Source organism: Dasypus novemcinctus, chromosome 6 (genome assembly GCF_030445035.2).
Source record: "Dasypus novemcinctus isolate mDasNov1 chromosome 6, mDasNov1.1.hap2, whole genome shotgun sequence".
Taxonomy (NCBI): Eukaryota; Metazoa; Chordata; class Mammalia; order Cingulata; family Dasypodidae; genus Dasypus; species Dasypus novemcinctus.
In genome coordinates, this window is record NC_080678.1 from 51,704,691 (window position 1) to 51,725,349 (window position 20,659).

The window sequence follows — 20,659 nt, forward strand, 5'->3', positions numbered from 1 at the left end:
AGCTATTATATAACAGTATATGGTTTTAAAATATGCCTTTTGAATAATAATTTGTCAAGATTTTGTCCCTTTTAAATTTATTGTATACATATTTTAGACAGTCAGTCTAAATCCTCTTAGGAATATAGCTTGTTAAAAATAAATAATTTTTAACCTAAAATTTCATTTAATTAATTTGAAATTTTAAATTCTTCATTTATAGGAAGATAGCTTGGTAGTGCAAGAGTGTTCAAGGAATGATGAACCACAGAGGCCAAAATGCAAATTCTATGGCTCAAGTCATACCTGCATGGAGATTGTGTATCTCCCAGAAGATACAAAAAGTCTCAATGACCTGAAAGTTTGGGATAGAGGTGGAAATGAAAATGGGACTGAAATGCTGTAGTTAACTAAAATCTTCTCCCTCTGTTACTAAGTAAGGGCTTGTTGCCCAACTCACAGAAATCAATACTGTGACACCAGGATTTCGAGAAATGAAAGAGTTTTTATTGCAGGGCAGCCAAGCAAGGAGATAGGAGAAAAAAACCCTTAAATCTATCTAAAGAGTTTAGGGTTTTTATGGGATTAAACAAAGGGAGGTGGAGATAGTGAAATTGGCCAATATTGATTGGTTATATTTCACTTATTCTCAATAGGGACTGTGTAAGTACAAAACTGACAAAAACCAGCTGGGGTAAGCACATAGTGGTTGTAAGAGGGCTGTAAATGCAGGTGAACATTTGGTTATAGGTTACAAAAGTGTTGTAAATCACTCAGTTAACATAAGATAATAAGTAAAGGAATGGAAATAAACTAAACAAATGGGCTGTAAAGAAGGGTAAACATTTGGTTACTGCAGGGTTGTAAATTGCTCAGTTAACATTAAGATAACAAGGAAAGGAAAGGAGATAAACTAAATAAACTAGCTATAAGTGAGGGGCAAAGAAGGCATCTGGTTATGGGAGTGTTATAATCCTTGCTGTAGCATAAATTACAATAATAAGTAAATCCATTGTACTCAGCACTTAACAATGTCTCCACAAACTGGTTTTTCTTGCCGATGATTTATCTCTCTCTCTCTGATCATCTGTTTTGTTTTTGGATTTTGTTGGGGGTCAACATCCTTACCAGTATAAAAAAGTTAGTTTCCCACACCCCTTGAGTGTCTCCTTTGTACAATTAACCTAGTAGATGGAGAATGGAAACTATTAGCTCCAATGAAAATTTCTCAGGGAAAAGAAATCTGATTAGCCCAGCAAGTGACAGGTGCCCCAACTCAAGACAAATCAACTCATGGCAAAGGGGTACAGGGGTAAGATGAAGACATATTGATGTTCCTGTCATAACCACATGGATAGATAGTGTCCACTTGAAAAAAGTGGGAGTTAAGCAGACATTGCAGTGCATGCTCACCAAACTATTTTGTGTTGCTTCTTGTCATACCTTTGTGTATGTGTGTGTGTGTGTGTAAGATACCTTTTTGAAGAAAGCAATCAGGGAAGATTTGTATGATATTTAGATTTAAATATGAACACATTCAGTATTTCAAAACTTGAGTTTAGGTCACCAGCCAGTCTCAGGCTTTCTCATAGGACTCTGGTACTTCACCTTCTTAACCCTTAAAATTTATGTAGCTGCTGAAGGAGACTCAAACTATCCATATCAGATTTATTCTAATAAACTCTCCAGTTAGCCAATTTCTCTAAAGCTTTGAGAAGTTTTCCTCTGGCATTTGAGTTATATTCTGCTTCTAGCCCTTTTAAATAATAGATTTTTGCTTGATCTTTAGATTTCATATGCAATTCCTGGAATCGGCCATAACGATAATAAATTTCTTGCTCTAAGGTTTTATCAGTATGTAGCAGGCAGAGTGCTTTCTGGTAAATACCTTCAGCCTTATGGAGTTCGCCTTCCTGTGCATATGTGTCAGCCAAATCCAAATAAGCCCACAGAAATGTGGGCTTTTGTTTTAGAGCAAATTCAAAATGAGAGATAGCTGATTTTATCATTCTGTTGACATTTTCCCTGTCCTGTCCCCTAGGCTGGTTGTTTGTAGCTTTCTTTATTTGGATCGTTTGGGCTTTGCAGCAAAGCCCTATCTGGTGATGTAGGAAAACAGAGGTGGGTGTTGCCAGCAAGGCCCTATTTAAGAGCTGAAGAGCTTTATCCAGAGAGCCATTTCTTCTGTAAAACTTGGCCGCATATCGCCAGACATAGGTCTGCGAGGACATGCTGGTCAGTGCTTCTTCAATGTACTTTTCTCCTTCAGCTTCTTGTCCTGCTTCCTGGAGCTTCAGAGCAAGGAGAACCTTAATATATGCATCTCCTGGATTTAGCCTGATGGCCTGCCTCAGGGGATGCAGAGAAAACCCCTCTTCTCCCTGTTTTGCTGTGATAAGGCCATCCAGGCGAAAGAGGGTAATAGCGTACCCAGTGCTGGATTCAGGGTTTTCAGGGTCCACCTCCAGGACTTTTTCAAAGCAGGCCTTGGCCCGTTCATAATTCTTTCCTCCACACTTCAGCAAGGCCCATCCTTCCTCACACTCCATACTATAGCAGGAGAGATTTGCAAACTTCTTGCAAGTGTTCTCCACCTTGTCCAGGTAAGTCAGGGTTTCTGTCAGTCTGCCCATGTGGAAATACACCCAGGCATAGTTGCCCCAGGTAACCAGACTTCTCAGGTCAGATTGGTCAGCATGTTCTTGCTGGATTAAGTCTTCAGCTTCTTTCAAGCTCTTCAGGGCTTCCTCATTCTGGCCAGTCAGGTGTTTCACATAGGCCAGTAGGTTGTGTATTCCCACATTGTATTTGGTTTCCAGGAACTGAATCTCCTCCAGCACCCTGTTTTCTAAATCAGGGATTGCAGTGTCTTCAATGAACAACCCCCAAGTAAAGTGACATTTCAGCTGTTCCAGCCTATCCTTGACCAGATGCTCTTTATCATTCTTACTGTGAAAATAAACAAATTATTTTCATGAGTATTTAATGGAAATAAAATGAGAACCAATGAAAATATAGGTAGAAACATTTACAAATAGAAACAAATCCAGACTTAGGTAAGGAGAGACTTTGTTTGAAACGACTATTGCAGTAAGGAGGGCAACTATTGCAATTGGGAAACTGGTCTTACCATATGATCTCAAAACATCTCGAAGGAAAGGGCTTTCCTTTTTTTTTTAAAGATTTATTTTATTTATTTCTCTACCTACCCCCCCCCCCCCAGCCCTGCTGCTCCAGTTGTCTGTTCTCTATGTCCATTTGCTGCATGTTCTTCTTTTTGTCTGCTTCTGTTGTCAGCGGCACAGGAATCTTTCTGTTGCATCATCTCTCAGTGTGTGCAGTACCCTTCCTGGGCAGGCTGCACTTTCTTTCGCACTGGGCGTCTCTCCTTACGGGGTGCACTACTTGTGCATGGGGCTCCTCCATGTGGGGGGCACCCCTGCGTGGCATGGTGCTCCTTGCGTGCATCAGCACTGTGCGTGGACCAGCTCTCCACACAGGTCAAGGAGGCCCAGGGTTTGAACCGTGGCCCTCCCATGTGGTAGACTGATGCCCAATCCACTGGGCCAAGTCTGCTTCCCCAGGAAAGGGCTTTTCTTTTATGGGGAGGAGTAAACAAGGCTTGAAAAGATTGGGAGTAAGGGAGTGGGATGAGCAGGTGGCATGGTCAGAAAGTTGAGCATGAAATGTTTTTCCTTTTCGGTCAGCCTATTTGCGCGGAGGGAATATTAAGGAGAAGTTGTTCTGCATTCCAATGCTTGTTTAACCTTAGGGGTAAGTCAGATTCCAGGGTCCTGTGGGGAGAAGAGAAACTTAACTAAAGTTTGGTCAAGTTAAATTAACAGGCATTTTGTTCCACTTGATCAGTGGAAACAAACAGTTCTTCTAATTTTTATGACTTATTCAGTAGGTGTTTGGAACATCTGTGTCTGATCTTGTTATAGGTAAACAAGGGGGTCATTTGCTAGTCTTATCTAAGTCATATGGGGAAGTGTGGTTCTTTGCAGTAAGCCAAAAAGTTTCTCAAAGCACAGAAGTGGGGAAACAACTAAAACAAAAAAAAAATCCCAATAAAAAATAGGTGAGGGGAAGCAGATGTGGCTCAAATGATAGAGCTTCCGCCTACCATATGGGAGGATCTGGGTTCGATCCCTGGGACCTCCTGGTGAAAAAGAAGAAGAGAAAAAGCATGCCCACATGGCAAGCCAGTGTCCACAGCAAGATGATGACACATCATCTGAGAGAGACAAGGGGAGAGTCAAAGTGAAGCGCAGCAACCAGGACCTGAGATGGCACAATTGACAGGGAACCTGTCCCTCATCAGAGGTCTCCAGGATCAAGTCCCAGTGAATCCTAGAGGAGAGAAAATGAGAAGAGAAGACAACACAGACAGCAAAAACAGCAGGACGGGAGGAGGGGAAAGGGGGAAAATAAATAAATAAACCTTAAAAAAAAAATAGGTGAGGACTTGAATAGACATTTCTCCAAAGAAGGTACACAGATGCTCAATGTCATCAGCCATCAAGGACATGCAAATCAAACCACAATGAGATACCACTTCACACCTACTAGAATGGCTATTAATATTAAAAGAAAAAAAGTGTTGGCGAGGATATGGAGAAATTAGAACCCTTATACATTGTTAGTGGGAGTGTAAAATGGTATGGAAATCAGTTTGGTGGTTCCTCAGAAAGTTGAAAATACGATTACTGAATGACCTTGCAATCCCACTTCTTGATAAATACACAAAGGAATTGAAAGCTGTGACTCAAAGAGATAATTGTACAGCCATGTACACCACCAGCAGCACTATTCATAATAGCCAAAAGGTAGAGGCAACCCAAGTGTCCACTAACAGATGAATGGATGAACAAAATGTGGTATAGCCACACAATAAAATATTATTCAGCTGTAAAATAGAAATGAAGCTCTGGTGCATTCTACAACGTGGATGAACTTTGAACACATGTTGAATGAAATAAACCAGGCATAAAAAGACAAATATGGTATGATGTGCTTACATGAAATACCTAGAATAAGCAACTTTCATAGAGAAAGATAGTAGATTATAGATTACCAAGGGTGGAAGTGGGTGGGGAAGAGGAAGAGGAAGTTATTGCTTAATTAATTAAGTTAATGCTTAATGTTTGAGGTGATGAAAAATTTGGTATAATGGATATTGGTGATGATAGCACAATAATGAGAATGTAATTAATGCCAATGAATTGTATACTTGCAAGTGGTTAAAATGGGAAGTTTTGAGTTGTATATATGTTACTACAATAAAAAGTTATTCAAATAGAGTAAACAAAACAATGTGGTGGTGTTGTGGAATTTAAGAGAAGTTTAATTATTTGAGTATAGAGAGGCCAGGACTCAGGAATGATTTTGAGAAGGAAAAATGGTTTATTGACGGCCGGCCGGACTCGGGAGCTTTCAGTTTGAATCTTGAGCCCCGAACAAGATTTTCAAACGTTTTTTATACAGAAAGGAAAGGCCAAATGGTCTCTTTGTTTCAGTTTTTAATAGGCTCTAATTAGCATATATCTCTTTTACATTTTAGGTAAGCTTTTAGCATGGACTCTAGACATTTTAGATAAGCCTTGGTTTTTGCATTTCCCCTAAATACTTAAAGTTTATAGCCCTTGCATTGTTTTTGCATTTCCCCTAAATACTTAAAGTTTATAGCCCTTGCATTGTTAAACATTTCCTGGGACTGCAGCCTCTTACCGTTCTACACCCACAAGTCAAACAACTTAGTTATCTCTGAAGAGACACAGAGCCTTCCACCCATAGCCCACATCATTCCCCCCCTTTTGCCAAAGTTTACTTGCTAAGCTTTGGCATAATTATTGTTGGAGCTATGAGGTGGATGGCTGTTTGTTGTCTTGATTGATTATTTATCAGTTTTTAGTACAGCATCTAGGACTGTTTTTAGAAGTTTAGAACTTTTTATTTTGGACAGCAGAATCTTGGGCAGGGGCCTATAGCAGTTATTCTGCTGCCACTGGCACTTACGTGGATTTCTAGTTAGGTTCTAGAACTATTTATTACTTTTATTTTACTTTTAAAGAGTTTACACTTTTAATTTAAAAGAGGTGCTGAAGGGAGACGATCTCTTTTCTGTAACTGCTTTTTGCTGGCCATGGGCTGTAGTCATTGCTTAATAAGGTGTAAAAACTCTTTAATTTATTTTAACTGGAGGAAGATGGATCTGGCATTTTGTACGAAGTTGGATGAAGTTTTTATATGGTTAATAAGATGTTTACTCTGAAAGAAACAAACTTAATTAAAAATTTGGAATACTTGTTTTTAAAAGAGGACACATTGGATTACAGAGGTAGACAAGGTTAGGTGCCTATAAAGATGGCATTTTTTAAAAGCTGGTGGGAACAGCATATATATATATTTTTAAGTTATCTATTTTTAGAGAGAAATTGCAACAGACACTTAGCTTTATTTGAAGACACATTTTAAGCTGTTCAATGATTGACACTTATTTGCTCTGTCAGATGCTCCTGGTGAACTGGCACTCCTTGGGCAACTGGCTTTACTCAGGATTAGAACACTAATTTGGAAATACTCTTAGTTTTTACCTGTGGGAGTGATCAGAACTATAGAATAAAGATTTTTACACTTTGGTTTTTATTGCACAATTTTTAGCAATTTTGACTTGTTTAATAGGTGACTTACCATCAGCAAGCAAGCTTTACTTTTGCTACACAGCAGAGTACAGCAGAATGTAGAAGTTGACTGAGACTGGCTGAGACTGCTACCTTATTTTATAGACATGTTATTAGCTGTTTAGAAAATGATTTTACCAGGAATTTAACATGTCTAATATACTTTTGCACTTGATTTAAAATAGAAAAGATAACATTACAATTATTAGGCATATATTTAGTACAGGATAAAAGTACAGCACTTAATATTAACTAATGTATTACTTAATGCATAAGGATTCAGAGTTGCAATTATTAGTTTTGAGTTTTAGGTTTGTAATACTTTACATGTTATCTCTCTATGAGAGCAGGCTATAATGCTAATTGTGTTTAAGTTTTACTTACAGTATCCTGGTATTATGGCTCTACTTAGCATGTTTTTTAACGCAGTGAGCAAGTTGCAGCATTCTTTATCTTAGAGAGATTTTTTAGTATTTTACTAGCCTGGTGCATAGTGCTCTCTGGCACCATGGAACAGTGCCAGTCTGGAGGCGATATCTATTGTACACTTGGCTGTACTGAGTTATTATTGGCTGCAGGAGCTTGAAACTGCAATATAGTTTTTATTAACTTCAGGAGCAGAACCAGAGACTGATATAGCACATATTTTTAATTGAGGGGTCAGTGACCAGCTTAGCCAATAATTTACATGGAGAGGCCACTTGTAATGTATACAAGGCCTGGTTTGAATGCACAAGAGTTTGACAATGTTAAAGTTTATTTCTTGTTTTATATATATTTTAAACAACTTAACGCAATACATATATTAAATGACTATTTACTTACACAATTTTACTATGAAGATAACAGTAGGTACTTTACTTTAGTAATAGAGGAAAAATATTATTTTTCATTGTTAGAATGAAAACAGAATATTTTTAATAGAATCAAGACAACTTTTTATTACCATTTACTTAAATGTGTATTTTGCAGTGGCCTTCAGACAGGTTTATTATTATGAAGTTATTTTTGCTATTAATACCAATTTAAGTTTTTTTAGTTAACAATGACTTTTACAACTAGAACTATTTAAACATTTTTAGTTTGGAAGATGTTTTACAAACTCTTTATAATTGACTATAACCGCATTGACTAGACACCTCATGTTTAAATAAACTTACTAAATTACAATTACTAATGAAAGAAATTTACTTTTTATTTAAGAGAGCATATTTACAATCTTTTTTTTTTAGCTTAATTTTACTAATGTGAACTTACAATTTTTATTACTTTAAAGATTTCGTACATAATGTTAATTTAGTTTATAAATTAACTATGGGAGATTACACTTAAGTTAAATAAAATTGAAACCATAATAGTTTATGCAAGGAATGTTTTTTTTTTTCCTTACAGGAAGCTAAAAACTTTTTTTTTTTAAGTTATGAAAATTATTAATTTAAAAGCATAACTGACTACCAGGTTTTAAAACACATTACACAATTACTTAATTTTTTTAAATTATAACCTAGGAAAGATCTTTCTATAGTTTTTATGGACTTTTTTTTACTTATTGAAATTTGTTAATAGAGCTACTAATTACTTTTATTTTATTGGAAAGAAATTTTCTGGAAGAATTAAGGCTCACCAGATTGTGGAGAAGAAAATAATTTATTTTCAATCTTGCAAGAAGGGGTGCAGAGCTAGATATGGCTGGTGCTACGAACAAAGAAAAATGACACAATTTATACCCTTAAGCTTAGCATGCAAGCTTTTCTTGTTTTTTTATAGATTGGATACTTCAGAAGTTACAGCTTATCTGAGATTTAACTTTTTTACGCAAAAGTTTGATTTAACTGCTTTTTTTATTACATTTTAACTATTTTAGTTTTTACTTGCTCCCCCCTTTTTTAAATAAGGAATAGAATTTAGTGCTGAAATGGCACCGACTTAGTTAGCTTTTTCTTGGGCATCTTTTCACTGCCCATAGGACTGGCCTAAACTGGTCTTTTCTACTGCTGTCCAACCCGGGAGTGGGAGACTGAGGCAGCAGGTTGCCAGGTTACATCAACATTTTTTTTATGTGAAAATTAACTTAATTTTTGTGTGTTTTTTTTTTGCAATTTATGGCTGACAAAGGTTTAAACTGGGAAATTACTAGGCAAACTGATTTTTAATTCTCTAGCCTAGTAGATAGGTTTAATCTGCCACACCTAGTTTTGCCTTAAAAGCTCTTGCAAAGAGGATGCCCTTTTTCAATTGTTTTTATAATCAGATTTTTATGACTTTTTTATCCTGCTTAGTTTAATTTGGGCTTTAAGAATATTTATAAATATAACTGCATATTTAATTTTTAACAATTTGAATAGATCTCTTTTAAGAATTTTTATTTGTTAATTTGATATTATTCTGATGTATGAAGACATACATTGAGCTTTTTTTTTAAAATGGGCAGACACAAAGAGTTAGACACAAACACAACTCATTGATATTACTTGTAATTTGCATTATTTTATATACTGTTTAGCTTAATTAATTAGGGGTCTAGAAATACATATTACTTATATAACTGCATATTTAACCTCAACAATTTGAGCAAATAGGCAGACATGAATAGTTTGACACAACAACATGACTTTAGTTACTTAAAACTTTTCAAAGACTTTTGAAACTCTTTTTAATTTGCACTATGACCATGCAGTTTACTACAAGAATTTTTTTTTTTACTTAATGGATTGTAATAACTAAAATGTTTTCAATGCTTTAGCACCATTTTGTTTTAGAACTTTATATTTTACTTTGAAATTAGCAGAATTTTGGATAAGCAACAAGATTAATTTTATATATATTTACTGAGGCTATTTGAAGCCTCAGGGAGACAGACTGCTTTCTCTCATGAATTGCCACTCTTAGGAACACTGACCGTCAAGGCAGGAGACTTCTCCCCCTCTACCCCCCTTTTGGTTTTGGAGATAATAAAACTCCAGTGGTCATTTAACTTTATTTTATCAGGCAGCAATTTATTTAGTTTACACTTGAATTCATGAGAGAAAGGGTTACTAATACCAGAAGAGGAGACAGTGATGTCCCAGCTCTTCTCAATTATGAAATAACCGTAGGCAAAGGCAAAGGGTGAGGTTAGGCTTGAAGTAACTATAAACAAAGGAAAGGTTAGTGTAGAATTTACACTTAAATAATAGTTTTAGGCTAAATTTATTCAGCTATAATTTCAGTTATTGTCTTTTCACTGTTTTGTAATATAAATGCATTTATAAATGATTTTAACTCTTACAGTTTTTATTAATTTTTAAAAACTTATTAATTTTATAACACTTTTAAATACTTTTTATTTAACTTATAACATATTAAATGAACTTAACTATTACTTTAATTTTTTTTTTTAAAGTAAAAGAATAAATCTCTTGCAGTTAGTTTGAAATAAAAGGCTACTTTTTAGGATTTGATTTTTAGAACATAAAATGTTCTTTTAAAAGAGGTAAGACTCTTTTTCAAACATTGAGGATGTGATGAGGTTAAAGCACAAGAAGCTATTGATAAAATATTTTTTTTGTATATTGATCTTACTCAATTTAATTATAAAAATTTTTTTTTTACAAACTTTTTACACTTTCAGTATTCATTCAGGTTTTGTCCCACACTCTACTCTTTTTAATAATTAATTATTTTATCTTAGGACAAAATCATCTTCTGTTTCCTTAACAATAAAAACACACTCCATATATCCCACATACTAAGTTACCAGGTAAACTTCTTATAACATATAATTGTCATTAATACTAAACAAGTTTGTTAAAATAATGAACTTTTTTTTACTTTAAATACTTAGTAGCATGTAATACCAGAAACAGTTTTTTTTGGAGCAAGTTGGCAGGGGAGATTGGCTGCTGAAAAAGTTTGTTATAAAATTGCCTTTTATTATTATTATTAATTTAGTTTTGTTAAATAATGACTTTCTGCAATTAGCTACTTAAATACTTTAAACAATGCTTTGTAAAACTTTTGTAATTATTTATACCCTTAAGACAGATTTTACTTTTACAGAACACATTCTCTCACTTAAGGTTACTACAATACCTTTTAAGAACCTGAGCAGAATGCAAACGTATTTTGGCTTTGACACCCTAAGGAGGGAAATTTACTGCATTTATTCTGATTTTGCTTTTTACCTCTTTTAATTCCCCCCCCTTTCAGGCAGTCGGGTGCACAACAAACAGGAATGCGGCTTATGAATAGAAGGGTGGACTCACTGGAAAGGGGCAAGCCACTCCCCGATTTCCAGCTTTCAGCCAAAATGGGCAGACAGAACTTACTCAAATTTGGCAACTCTCCCAGGAACCCAGCCGCCCTGACTGGGACATTCCCAACAAACTTGGGTGCTTGGCGCGGACACAGATGGCCTCCAAGCCCTGGCAAAGGGCCAGACTAGAGACAAGACAGCAGAGCATGCACAGACATCTAGACTCCGCAAACATCTAGACTCTTCAGCTTTTGCCTCAGAATTATTTTACTCCCTTGCCAATGGCAAGGGAGGGCTCTAGTTCAGCTGTAATTCTACTCTACATAAGGACACAACTCTAACACTAGCCTTGAGCTGACACAGACAGAAGCACAAAGGTCACTAATCTGACCCACAAGTTTATATATTTATTTTCACCATGGCTGCCCCCACAGCCATAACAAACTTCAGAACATTTAACATTTGGTATAAAGCGAATTCATTCACAAATTAGCACCATAACAAAAGATTTTAGCTAGACTTTTTTACTGTTTAAACTTTACACCCAGACCAAGCTCTACCAGAAAAGCCGATCCATTTTCCTGTAACCAAGTTTTGTTTTCCTTAATCTAGACCAATTTCTAGGACATTAGGACTTGAACCTATAAATAGCCTTTCCTATTAAAATCGAGACTCCACTCCTTTAGTGGATATAAGACCAGTACCAGATTCTAACATGCAGTTAGACAAACCCAAAACACCAGGGCTTTTCCCCGGTTTTCCTCCTTTTCCCAAGCATAGAGAGAACGGCTTCCCCCCAGCCTTCTGGGGCTACTAGGGTTTTCTTGGGAGGTGATCAGCCTCCCCTTTCTAGCAATTAAAGCTAGGGCCTTCTAGACTGTGCTCACCCAGGGAGTCTTACCTTCTTCCATGTTCGGAGTTCTTTTTCATTCTCAGAATCTTTCTCTTCAGACCTTCCATTGCCCTCGATTTTGTCGGGAAGATTCTGGTGGAGCCCACATCTTTTCTGGATTAAATTTAATCCAGGGGCGCCCAGATTTGGGGTTCACCCGAGTCCTCCCGGCTTTCTCGGGGATTTGGAAGGGGCAGCAAAATGCTACCGTCTCTGGCCTTCATTTATTGTCCCATCTGGGTCGCCAAAAATGTTGTGGAATTTAAGAGAAGTTCAATTTTTTGAGTATAGAGAGGCCTGGACTCAGGAATGATTTTGAGAAGGAAAAATGGTTTATTGACGGCCGGCCAGACTCGGGAGCTTTCAGTTTGAATCCTGAGCCCCGAACAAGATTTTCAAACGTCTTTTATACAGAGAGGAAAGGCCAAATGGTCCCTTTGTTTCAGTTTTTAATAGGCTCTAATTAGCATATATCTTTTTTACATCTTAGGTAAGCTTTTAGCATGGACTCCAGACATTCTAGATAAGCCTTGTTTTTTGCATTTCCCCTAAATACTTAAAGTTTATAGCCCTTGCATTGTTAAACATTTCCTGGGACTGCAGCCTCTTACCGTTCTACAACCACACGTCAAACAACTTAGTTATCTCTGAAGAGACACAGAGCCTTCCACCCATAGCCCACATCAGTGGGGGTAGGGGTGGAGTGGATTTCTTAATCTTAGCTGTTTTCTAGGAGTACAGACAGGGCTTAGGTAGAATTCAGCATTCCCAGTCTTTGGGAAGAAACTATCACCTTGATAATGACTTGATTTGAACGTTTTTTTTCAGCCTCAAAACTGTAAGCTAATAAGTTCCTGTAGTTTAAAGCCAACCCATTTCATGATATCTGCTTTCAGGAAACAAAAATGGCAAGCCTTGCCAATATCTTGATTTTGGACTTCTTCTAGCCTCAAAATTGTGGGCCAATGAATTCCTATTTGCTAAGCCAAAACTAGTTTGTGGTATTTGTGATAGCATCTCTGACAAACTAAGATAAACTGTGAGCCATAGGCACACTATGGGGTTAAAAGTCATTGAAGAGCAGTCCTTACTCTCTAAATAGGATGCTAAGAGCTTAAAATCTTCCAGATTCTCTTTCAAAAGTGAGCTAATAAAGAGCAGTAAGATTGTTCATTCTTATATATCTTTGGATTGGTAAGTTTAGAGTCAGGGAACCTGGTTAATGGTCCAATTCTGTCTCTTTCTACCTGCGTGATTTATGCAATTAATTCATTTACGAATAATTTGTAAAATGACAATAACTATTGTTATAATAGTTCCTATTCATAGAATTATAGTGAGGCTACTATGAGATGATGCAATGAAAGTCAAAGGCAGCATAAACTAATTACCAAACAGAACATAGAAGCTACTTATTAAATTTATTATTGGCATTTTCATTTTTAGTATATGTCTGTGTGTGTGTGTATTGTGTGTGTGTGTGAGAGAAAGAGAGAGAGAGAGAGAGATCCTCATTGTATGGGGCAGAAGTGTACACCTGATAGCCTGCAGGTGCCAAGAGTTTCCCTAGGTGTTTTCCCCTCTTAGCAATTTTTAACACTGCTGGGGAGAGCAATCCAATCTGCTGGTGTCTCTCTAGTCTCTGGGAATAGGGACACCTTGATGTGGGCTTCAGTCTAGTATAGTCCAGAGAGCCCTCCTCAGACCTACTCAGATCAGAGAGCTCTGGGCACACCCAAACAGAGGCCGCTGCAAAGCCTCTTGGGCAGGTTGAGTATAACAGCTCTGGGTAGGGCCTGGCTTTCTGGTCATTCCCACACATAGAACTATTGCTAACATGATTCATGACCAGAAACCCAGTAAATGGAAAGGGGCACCTCTTGGCAGGAATCTCCCTCACCGGTATCCCAACCCCCAAGTACTTCACTGTGGTGCATTTAATGAGAATTCTTGGGAATGTGGCTTAGGCAGCCAGGGCCTCTTCTTCCCACCTCTTGGAATTTGTGCTCCTGAGGGTGATGGAGTTGGACTCAGATGTGACCTCTCTACACATGCCTCTTCTGTCCCTTTTACTGAACCTGTGTTTGGCGCTGGGGTTGGTGTATGCTCAGGAAACTTGAATCTCTGGAATGTCCATGTGCCAGCTGGGTCCTGAGCCTCAGCAGAGTTACAATACTTACCCTCTGGTTTGTTGGACTTACCCAGGTCAGCTAACAGGGAGGTGAAAATGGCCAACCACCACACCAGGGAATCGAGAGAATCTACAACTGCAAGCAGGAGAATCACATCCATCAGCCATGTGGGATCTAAGCCCCCTCTTGATTTATAGGTGGAGTGAACAGCACCATCCCAGGGTCCACAGGATGGAGGAATAAAACATGGATGAGAGTGGACTTACTAGTATTCTACTATAGAACTATTGTGACTCTAGCAATGGAAGAACTTGTATCATTGATGTGGAGACACTGGTCATGGTAGTTGCTGAGGGCAGGGAGAGGGAAGAAGTGATAAGATGAGGGGGCATTTTTGGGACCTGGAGTTGTCCTAGATGATATTGCAGGGACAGATGCAGGAATTATAGATCCTGCCATAACCCACTGAATGGACTGAGGGAGAGTGTAAACTACAATGTAAACTGTAATCCATGTGGTATAGCAGTGCTCCAAAATGTATTCACCAAATGCAATGAATATACCACAGTGATGAAAAAGGTTATTGATGTTGGAGGAGTGTGGTGGGGTGGGGAGTGGAGTATATATAAACCTCTTATTTTTTTTAATGTAATATTTTGTGTGATCTATATATCTTCAAAAAACAAAAAAAAATTTTGCTAAAATTAAAAAAAAAAAAAGAAACTGCCTTCATCCTCCAACATCCCTACAACCCTCCCCACTGCAGTTATAGGTGTTTGGTGGAATGGGCGTCCTGGAAATGGGACCTGCTTTTCTCTTAATTCTCCCTATCCTTGAGGCAAGCTAGATTAGGGAATAGAGATGAATCTGGGACCTGGAAGAAAAACGTGGACGTGGAACACGTGGTTATGGAGACCCTACAAGATGGCTGCTGAAAGAACTCTGTGAGAACCCTCATTCAGAAAGGGATTTCATCTGGGATCAAGAAAAAGCCCAGATATTCTCAAAGGGCTTTATCATTGGGTCTTCCCAAAGGATTGATGGGTGGGGTAACCAATCAAAACAGCCAACAACTGGGATTCCTCCCATGATACTAGCAAGGGGTGGAATAATTAGTGGTTTAAAAAGTAAGTGCAGAAGCCAAATCTGCCCTGTTTTGCCCTTTCTCTCCCTGCCTGGATTAGCATGCAAGTAGAACTAGGGATTTGTAATCTGTAAATCAGCTCCTTGTACCGTACTCTTTTTAGCCCTTTTCCTCTCTCTACCTGGAACCCATAATCCATTATTTTCTCCAATTTCTTTTGTCTCATTTTCTTGATAAACTACTGGCCTAACTGAACTGGTGTTTACTTAAAATTCTTTTTTTGTAACATAGCCAAGAACCTAGAGAAAATCTGGCAACATCCTTTTACTATATCACATGGAAAAATGCTAGCAGCCAGTACACTTTTGAAGGGTTAACATTTCCTGCAACTCACGAGCCCAAAATAAAGCAGGAAAGAGAGGAATGTACACCTTTTGGATAAACTGTATCTTAATCCTAATTAGATTTTATATTTCCCAACATCTAATGAAAGATGTATCTTATTTTAATGGTTATCATCACAACAAAACCCCAATCCTTTCATGGATCCAAATAAAAAATCAAACATGGTTGTCTTTAATATTGTTTTATTCCACTACCTACCTTTGAGGGATCCAACTTGACCTAAATGGATTTAAACTCACCCTGTTATCTTCTCTTGCTCAGCTCTTTTCATACCCCAGGCTGAATTTGGTTTTTAATTCTGTGAGCTTTTCCATTGTTCACACGGTTAGAATTAAGACAAATAAAATTGCTTTTGCTGCGAAGGCAGCTTCATTTTCTATTAATATCTATGCCTGTTAAATTAATGAGAAAATACTAATAGAAGTTGGAAAGCTTGCCTTTCTTAGGAGGGGTCTGCCTGGAAATTTGCCTTCTAGAAAAATACGAGAATGTAAAAATGCTCTAGAAACAGAGTCCAAGAAAGCAGAGAACATTACCTCATGATTGCTTGCTGAGCAGTTCTGGTTCCTGCTGATAGACTTCCTCTGTGGTTTGTCCTGTGCCTTGTGGGTGCTTCAGGCAAGAGAGGAGCTTATATTCAGGAGGGGATTGCCTGTTGATGTTGATATACTCTGTGAGAATGACTCAGAAATATTGAAACTGGAAAATGAAACTCAACTCTAGCAGGGAAATGTCAGTTTGAAGGAAACGAAACATAAACTGTGAGGGATGTCTTTGTTTTGATGTTGAGAGAGTAGCAGCTTTTTTCATCCTACCTCCCTATGGAGTTAAGGTAGCCTCTTGGAAGGTTGGAATTTGGAATCTTAGAACAGGGTAAGGACAGGACTAGAGGCAGGCACCCTGTGCTAGTAGGCTGTGCTTCCAGCCCTCTGGATCTTAGTTTTCTAATCACTGTAACACAAAAGGTTAGGAAATTTTTCAAGTTCCTTTGGAGTTTACAATTCTGTGAATATGTAACCTGGAATATGAATATGGAATCATGTTTGCAGCCACTACCCTGAGAGACCCTGCTTTGGGAACTTCATGACCCTATGCATTATTTCTCCCCATCAAGAGGGTGGGTGATAAATCCATTCTCTTCCTAATGCACAGAAAACAGAACACACACTGAAATGTCTTTTACTCTTTGATAAAATATGAATTTGCCTTCATTCATTTTTTTAAAAAATTATTTGTTTCATAGTCAAGATCAGCTAAACTCCCCTCATTTCAGTCCTGTAGATGACCCACTGATCCTCACCCCTGCTTAAGAGCAGTGGCCAGCCCTTGGACCCTCAACTTGTTGGTCTGACTTATCCAACATATACCAACTCCTGCCAGACTGACAAGCCTCTTCTTTTACTCTTATCGAGTAACCCTAAACTTGTAGAAGATGAGAGAGGTTTAATTATTTGCATATAGAAAGGCCAGGACTCAGGAATGATTTTGAGAAGGAAAAAGTGATTTATTGACGGCCGGTCGGCCAGACCCGGGAGCTTTCTATTTCAAACCCGAGCCCTGAACAAGATCTTTGAGTTCCTTTTAGACAGAGGAAAGGGCCAAATGCTTCTTTTGTTTCAGTGCTCAATAGGCTTGAATTAGCATATATCTTCTACATCCTAGGTAAGCTTTTAGCATGGACTTCATACATTCTAGACAAGCTTTTAGCACATTTGGTTTGCATTTTCCCTGAATATTTAAAGTTTATAGAGTTTGCATTGATAAACTGTTTCTCTGGGACTGGAGTCGTTGCCATGGTCACTAAGGGCAGGGCCTCTTATTGTCCCACACCCACAGGTCAGGACACATACAGCTTAGGTTATCTGCGATGAGACAAACAGCCATTAGGCAATGACTACAGCCCATGGCCAGCAAGAAGCAGTTACAGAAAAAAAAATCATCTCCCTTCAGCATCCCTTTAAGATCAAAGGTATAAATTCTTTAAAAGTAAAACAAAAGTATTAGATGGATCTGGAGCCTGACTGGAAATCCATGTGAGTGCCAGTGGCCCCTGGATAACTGCAAGGAGGCCCCACCCCCAGGATTCTACTGTCCAGAACGAAAACTTCTAAAAACAGAAACTTTGTCTTTAGGTCCTCACTGAAAATTGATAAGTAAAATAATCAATCAAAAGAACAGGGCTACAGACTTGGCCCAGTGGTTAGGGCGTCCGTCTACCACATGGGAGATTCGCGGTTCAAACCCCGGACCTCCTTGACCCGTGTGGAGCTGGCCCACGTGCAGTGCTGATACGCTCATGGAGTGCTGTGCCAGGCAGGGGTGTCCCCCATGTAGGGGAGCCCCACACGCAAGGAGTGCGCCCCGTAAGGAGAGCTGCCCAGCACGAAACAAAGTGCAGCCTGCCCAGGAATGGTGCCGCACACACGGAGAACTGACACAACAAGATGACGCAACAAAAAGAAACACAGATTCCCGTGCCGCTGACAACAAGAGAAGCAGACAAAGAAGATGCAGCAAACAGACACAGAGAACAGACCACCAGGGTTGGGGGGGGGGGGGGAAGGGGAGAGAAATGAATAAATAAATAAATCTTTAAAAAAAAAAAAGACATTGGATTACAGAGGTAGACAAGGTTAGGTACCTATAAGGATGGCACCCCTTTTTAAACGCTGGTAGGAACAGTATATATATATATATATATATATATATTTTAAGTTATTTATTTTCAGAGAGAAATTGCAACAGATACTTAGCTTTGTTTTGAAGACACATTTCAGGTTGTTTAATGATTGGCACTCATGTGCTCTATTAGATGCTCCTGGTGAACTGGCACCTTTTGGGCAGTTGGTTTCATTCAGGATTAGTGCACCAAGTTGGAAACTTTTTTAGTTTTAACTGTGGGAGTGATCAGAACTACAGAATAAAGTTTTTTTTTCATTTTGGTTTTAATTGTACAATTTCTGGTAATTTTGACTGCTTAATAGGTGACCCATTATTAGCAAGCAAATCTCATTTTTGCTACACAGTAGAGTACAGTAGAATAGTAAGTTGGTTGAGCCTAGCTAAGACTGCCACTTTATTTTATAGACATGTTTATTAATTATTTAGAAAATAAAGTTACCAGGAATTTAACATGTCTAATATACTTTTATACCTGATCTAGAATAGAAAAGATAATGTTATCATTATTAGGCATATATTTAGTACAGGATAAAAGTATAGCATTTAATATTAATGTATTACTTAATGCATAAGTATTCTGAGTTGCAATTAATAGTTTTAAGTTTCAGGTTTGTAATACTTTACGTATTATTTCTCCATGGGAGCAGGACATAATGCCAATTGTGTTTAAGTTTTACTTATAGTATCCTGGTAATTATGGCTCCACTTAGCATGTTCTTCATACAGTGAGTAAGTTGCAGCATCATTGAACCTAGAGAGTGTTTCCAGTGTTTTCCTAGCCTGGTGAATAGTGCTCTCTGGCACTATGGAACAGTACCAGTCTGGAGGCAATATCCATTATATGCTTGGCTGTATCGAGTCATTATTGGCTACTGCAGGAGCTTGAAACTGCAGTGTAGTTTCCATCGACTTGAGAAGCATAACCAGAGGCTGATATAGCAAGTATTTTTATTTGAGTGTTAGTGACCAGCTTAGCTAATAACTAACATGGAGAGGCAACCTGTAATGTATTCAAGGCCTGGTTTGAATGCACAAGAAATTTTGACAATGTTAAAGTTTATTTCTTGTTTTTATATATTTTAAACATTTTAATGCAACACATCATGTATCAAATGACTTTGTTTACTTATACAACTTTACCATGGAGATAATAGTAGGTATTTTACTTCAGTAATAGGGGGAAAAAAACACCATTTTTCATTGTTAAAATGAAAATGGAAGATTCCCAACAGAATTAAGATAACTTTTCATTACCATTTACTTAAATATGCACCTTGCAGTGGCCTTTAGACAGGTTTTATTATCACAAAGTTATTTTATGCTGCCAATATCAATCCAGGTTTTAGTTAATAATGACTTCTAGAACTAGCACTATTTAAACATTTTCAGCTTGGAAGATGTTTTTACAAATTTTTGTAATTGACCACAACCACATAGACTAGTCGCTTTATATTTAAATAAACTTATTAAATTACAATTACCAACCAAAGAAGTTTACTTTATTTATTTTAGAGAGCATATCTACAATTCTTTCTTTAGCTTAATTTCATTAACATGAACTTACAGTTTTCATTACTCCAAAGATTTTGTATATATAATGTTAATTTATTTAATGGGTAATTTATAAACTAAGGGAGATTACACTCAAGCTAAATAAAACTGAAACCATTATAGTCTATGCAAGGAACACTCTCCCCCCTTTTTTCATGGGAAGCCAAAACTTCTTTTTTTGTTGTTTAAGTTCTGAAACTGAGTGATTTTAAAAGCATACTGACTACCAGGTTCCAAAGCACATTACAATCACAAAATTTGTTTAATAGTAATTCAGGAAAGATCTTTCTAAAGCTTTTATGGACTTTCCTTTACTTACTGAAATACAGCAACAGAACCACTAACCACTCTTATTTTAAGGCTGTCAAAAGGTTTAAACTGGGAAATTACAGGGCAAAACTGATTTTTAATTTCCAAGCCTAGTAAATAGATTTAATCTGCCACACTTAGTCCTGCTCTCAAAGCTCTTGCAAAGAGAAGGCCCTTTCCCAGTCTTTCTATAATCAGATTTCTATATGATCTTTTCATCCTGCTCAGTTTAATTTGGGCTCCAGGAATATTTATTTACATATATAGCTGCATATTTAATTTTTAACAATTTGAATAGAGCTCTTTTAAGAATTTTCATTTGTTAATTTGATATTATTATTCTGATGTATAAAGATATACACTGAGCAAATAGACACAAATAGAGTTAGACACAGAAATACAACTCATTGATGTTATTTATAACTTGCATTATTTTATATACTGTTTAGCTTAATTGGGTTCTAGAAATATATATTACTTGTATAACTTCATATTTAACCCTAACAATTTGAGTAAATAGGCAGACATAAATAGTTTGACACAGAAACATAACTTAGTTACTTAAAACTTTCATTTTTATAAAATAAGTGTGACTGTAAAACATTTCAAAGACTCCTGAAACTTTTTAGAATTTGCACCATGACCAGGCAGTTTTGCACAAGAATTTTGTTTCTTAACTAATGGCTTGAAACCAAAATGTTCCTAATG

The 20,659-nt window shown here is 37.3% G+C and overlaps 1 protein-coding gene across 1 annotated transcript; it reads right to left on the reverse strand.

The window, feature by feature from the left end:
• Window positions 1–464: 464 nt before the first annotated feature.
• LOC139436100 (interferon-induced protein with tetratricopeptide repeats 1B-like) lies at window positions 465–16,061 on the reverse strand. The gene is made up of 2 exons (XM_071215782.1): window positions 15,946–16,061; window positions 465–2,928 (listed from the first exon to the last, which is right to left on the reverse strand). Exons 1-2 carry the CDS (start codon window positions 15,948–15,950, stop codon window positions 1,653–1,655), a joined length of 1,281 nt encoding a protein of 426 aa, XP_071071883.1. The 5' UTR covers window positions 15,951–16,061; the 3' UTR covers window positions 465–1,652.
• Window positions 16,062–20,659: the final 4,598 nt, after the last annotated feature.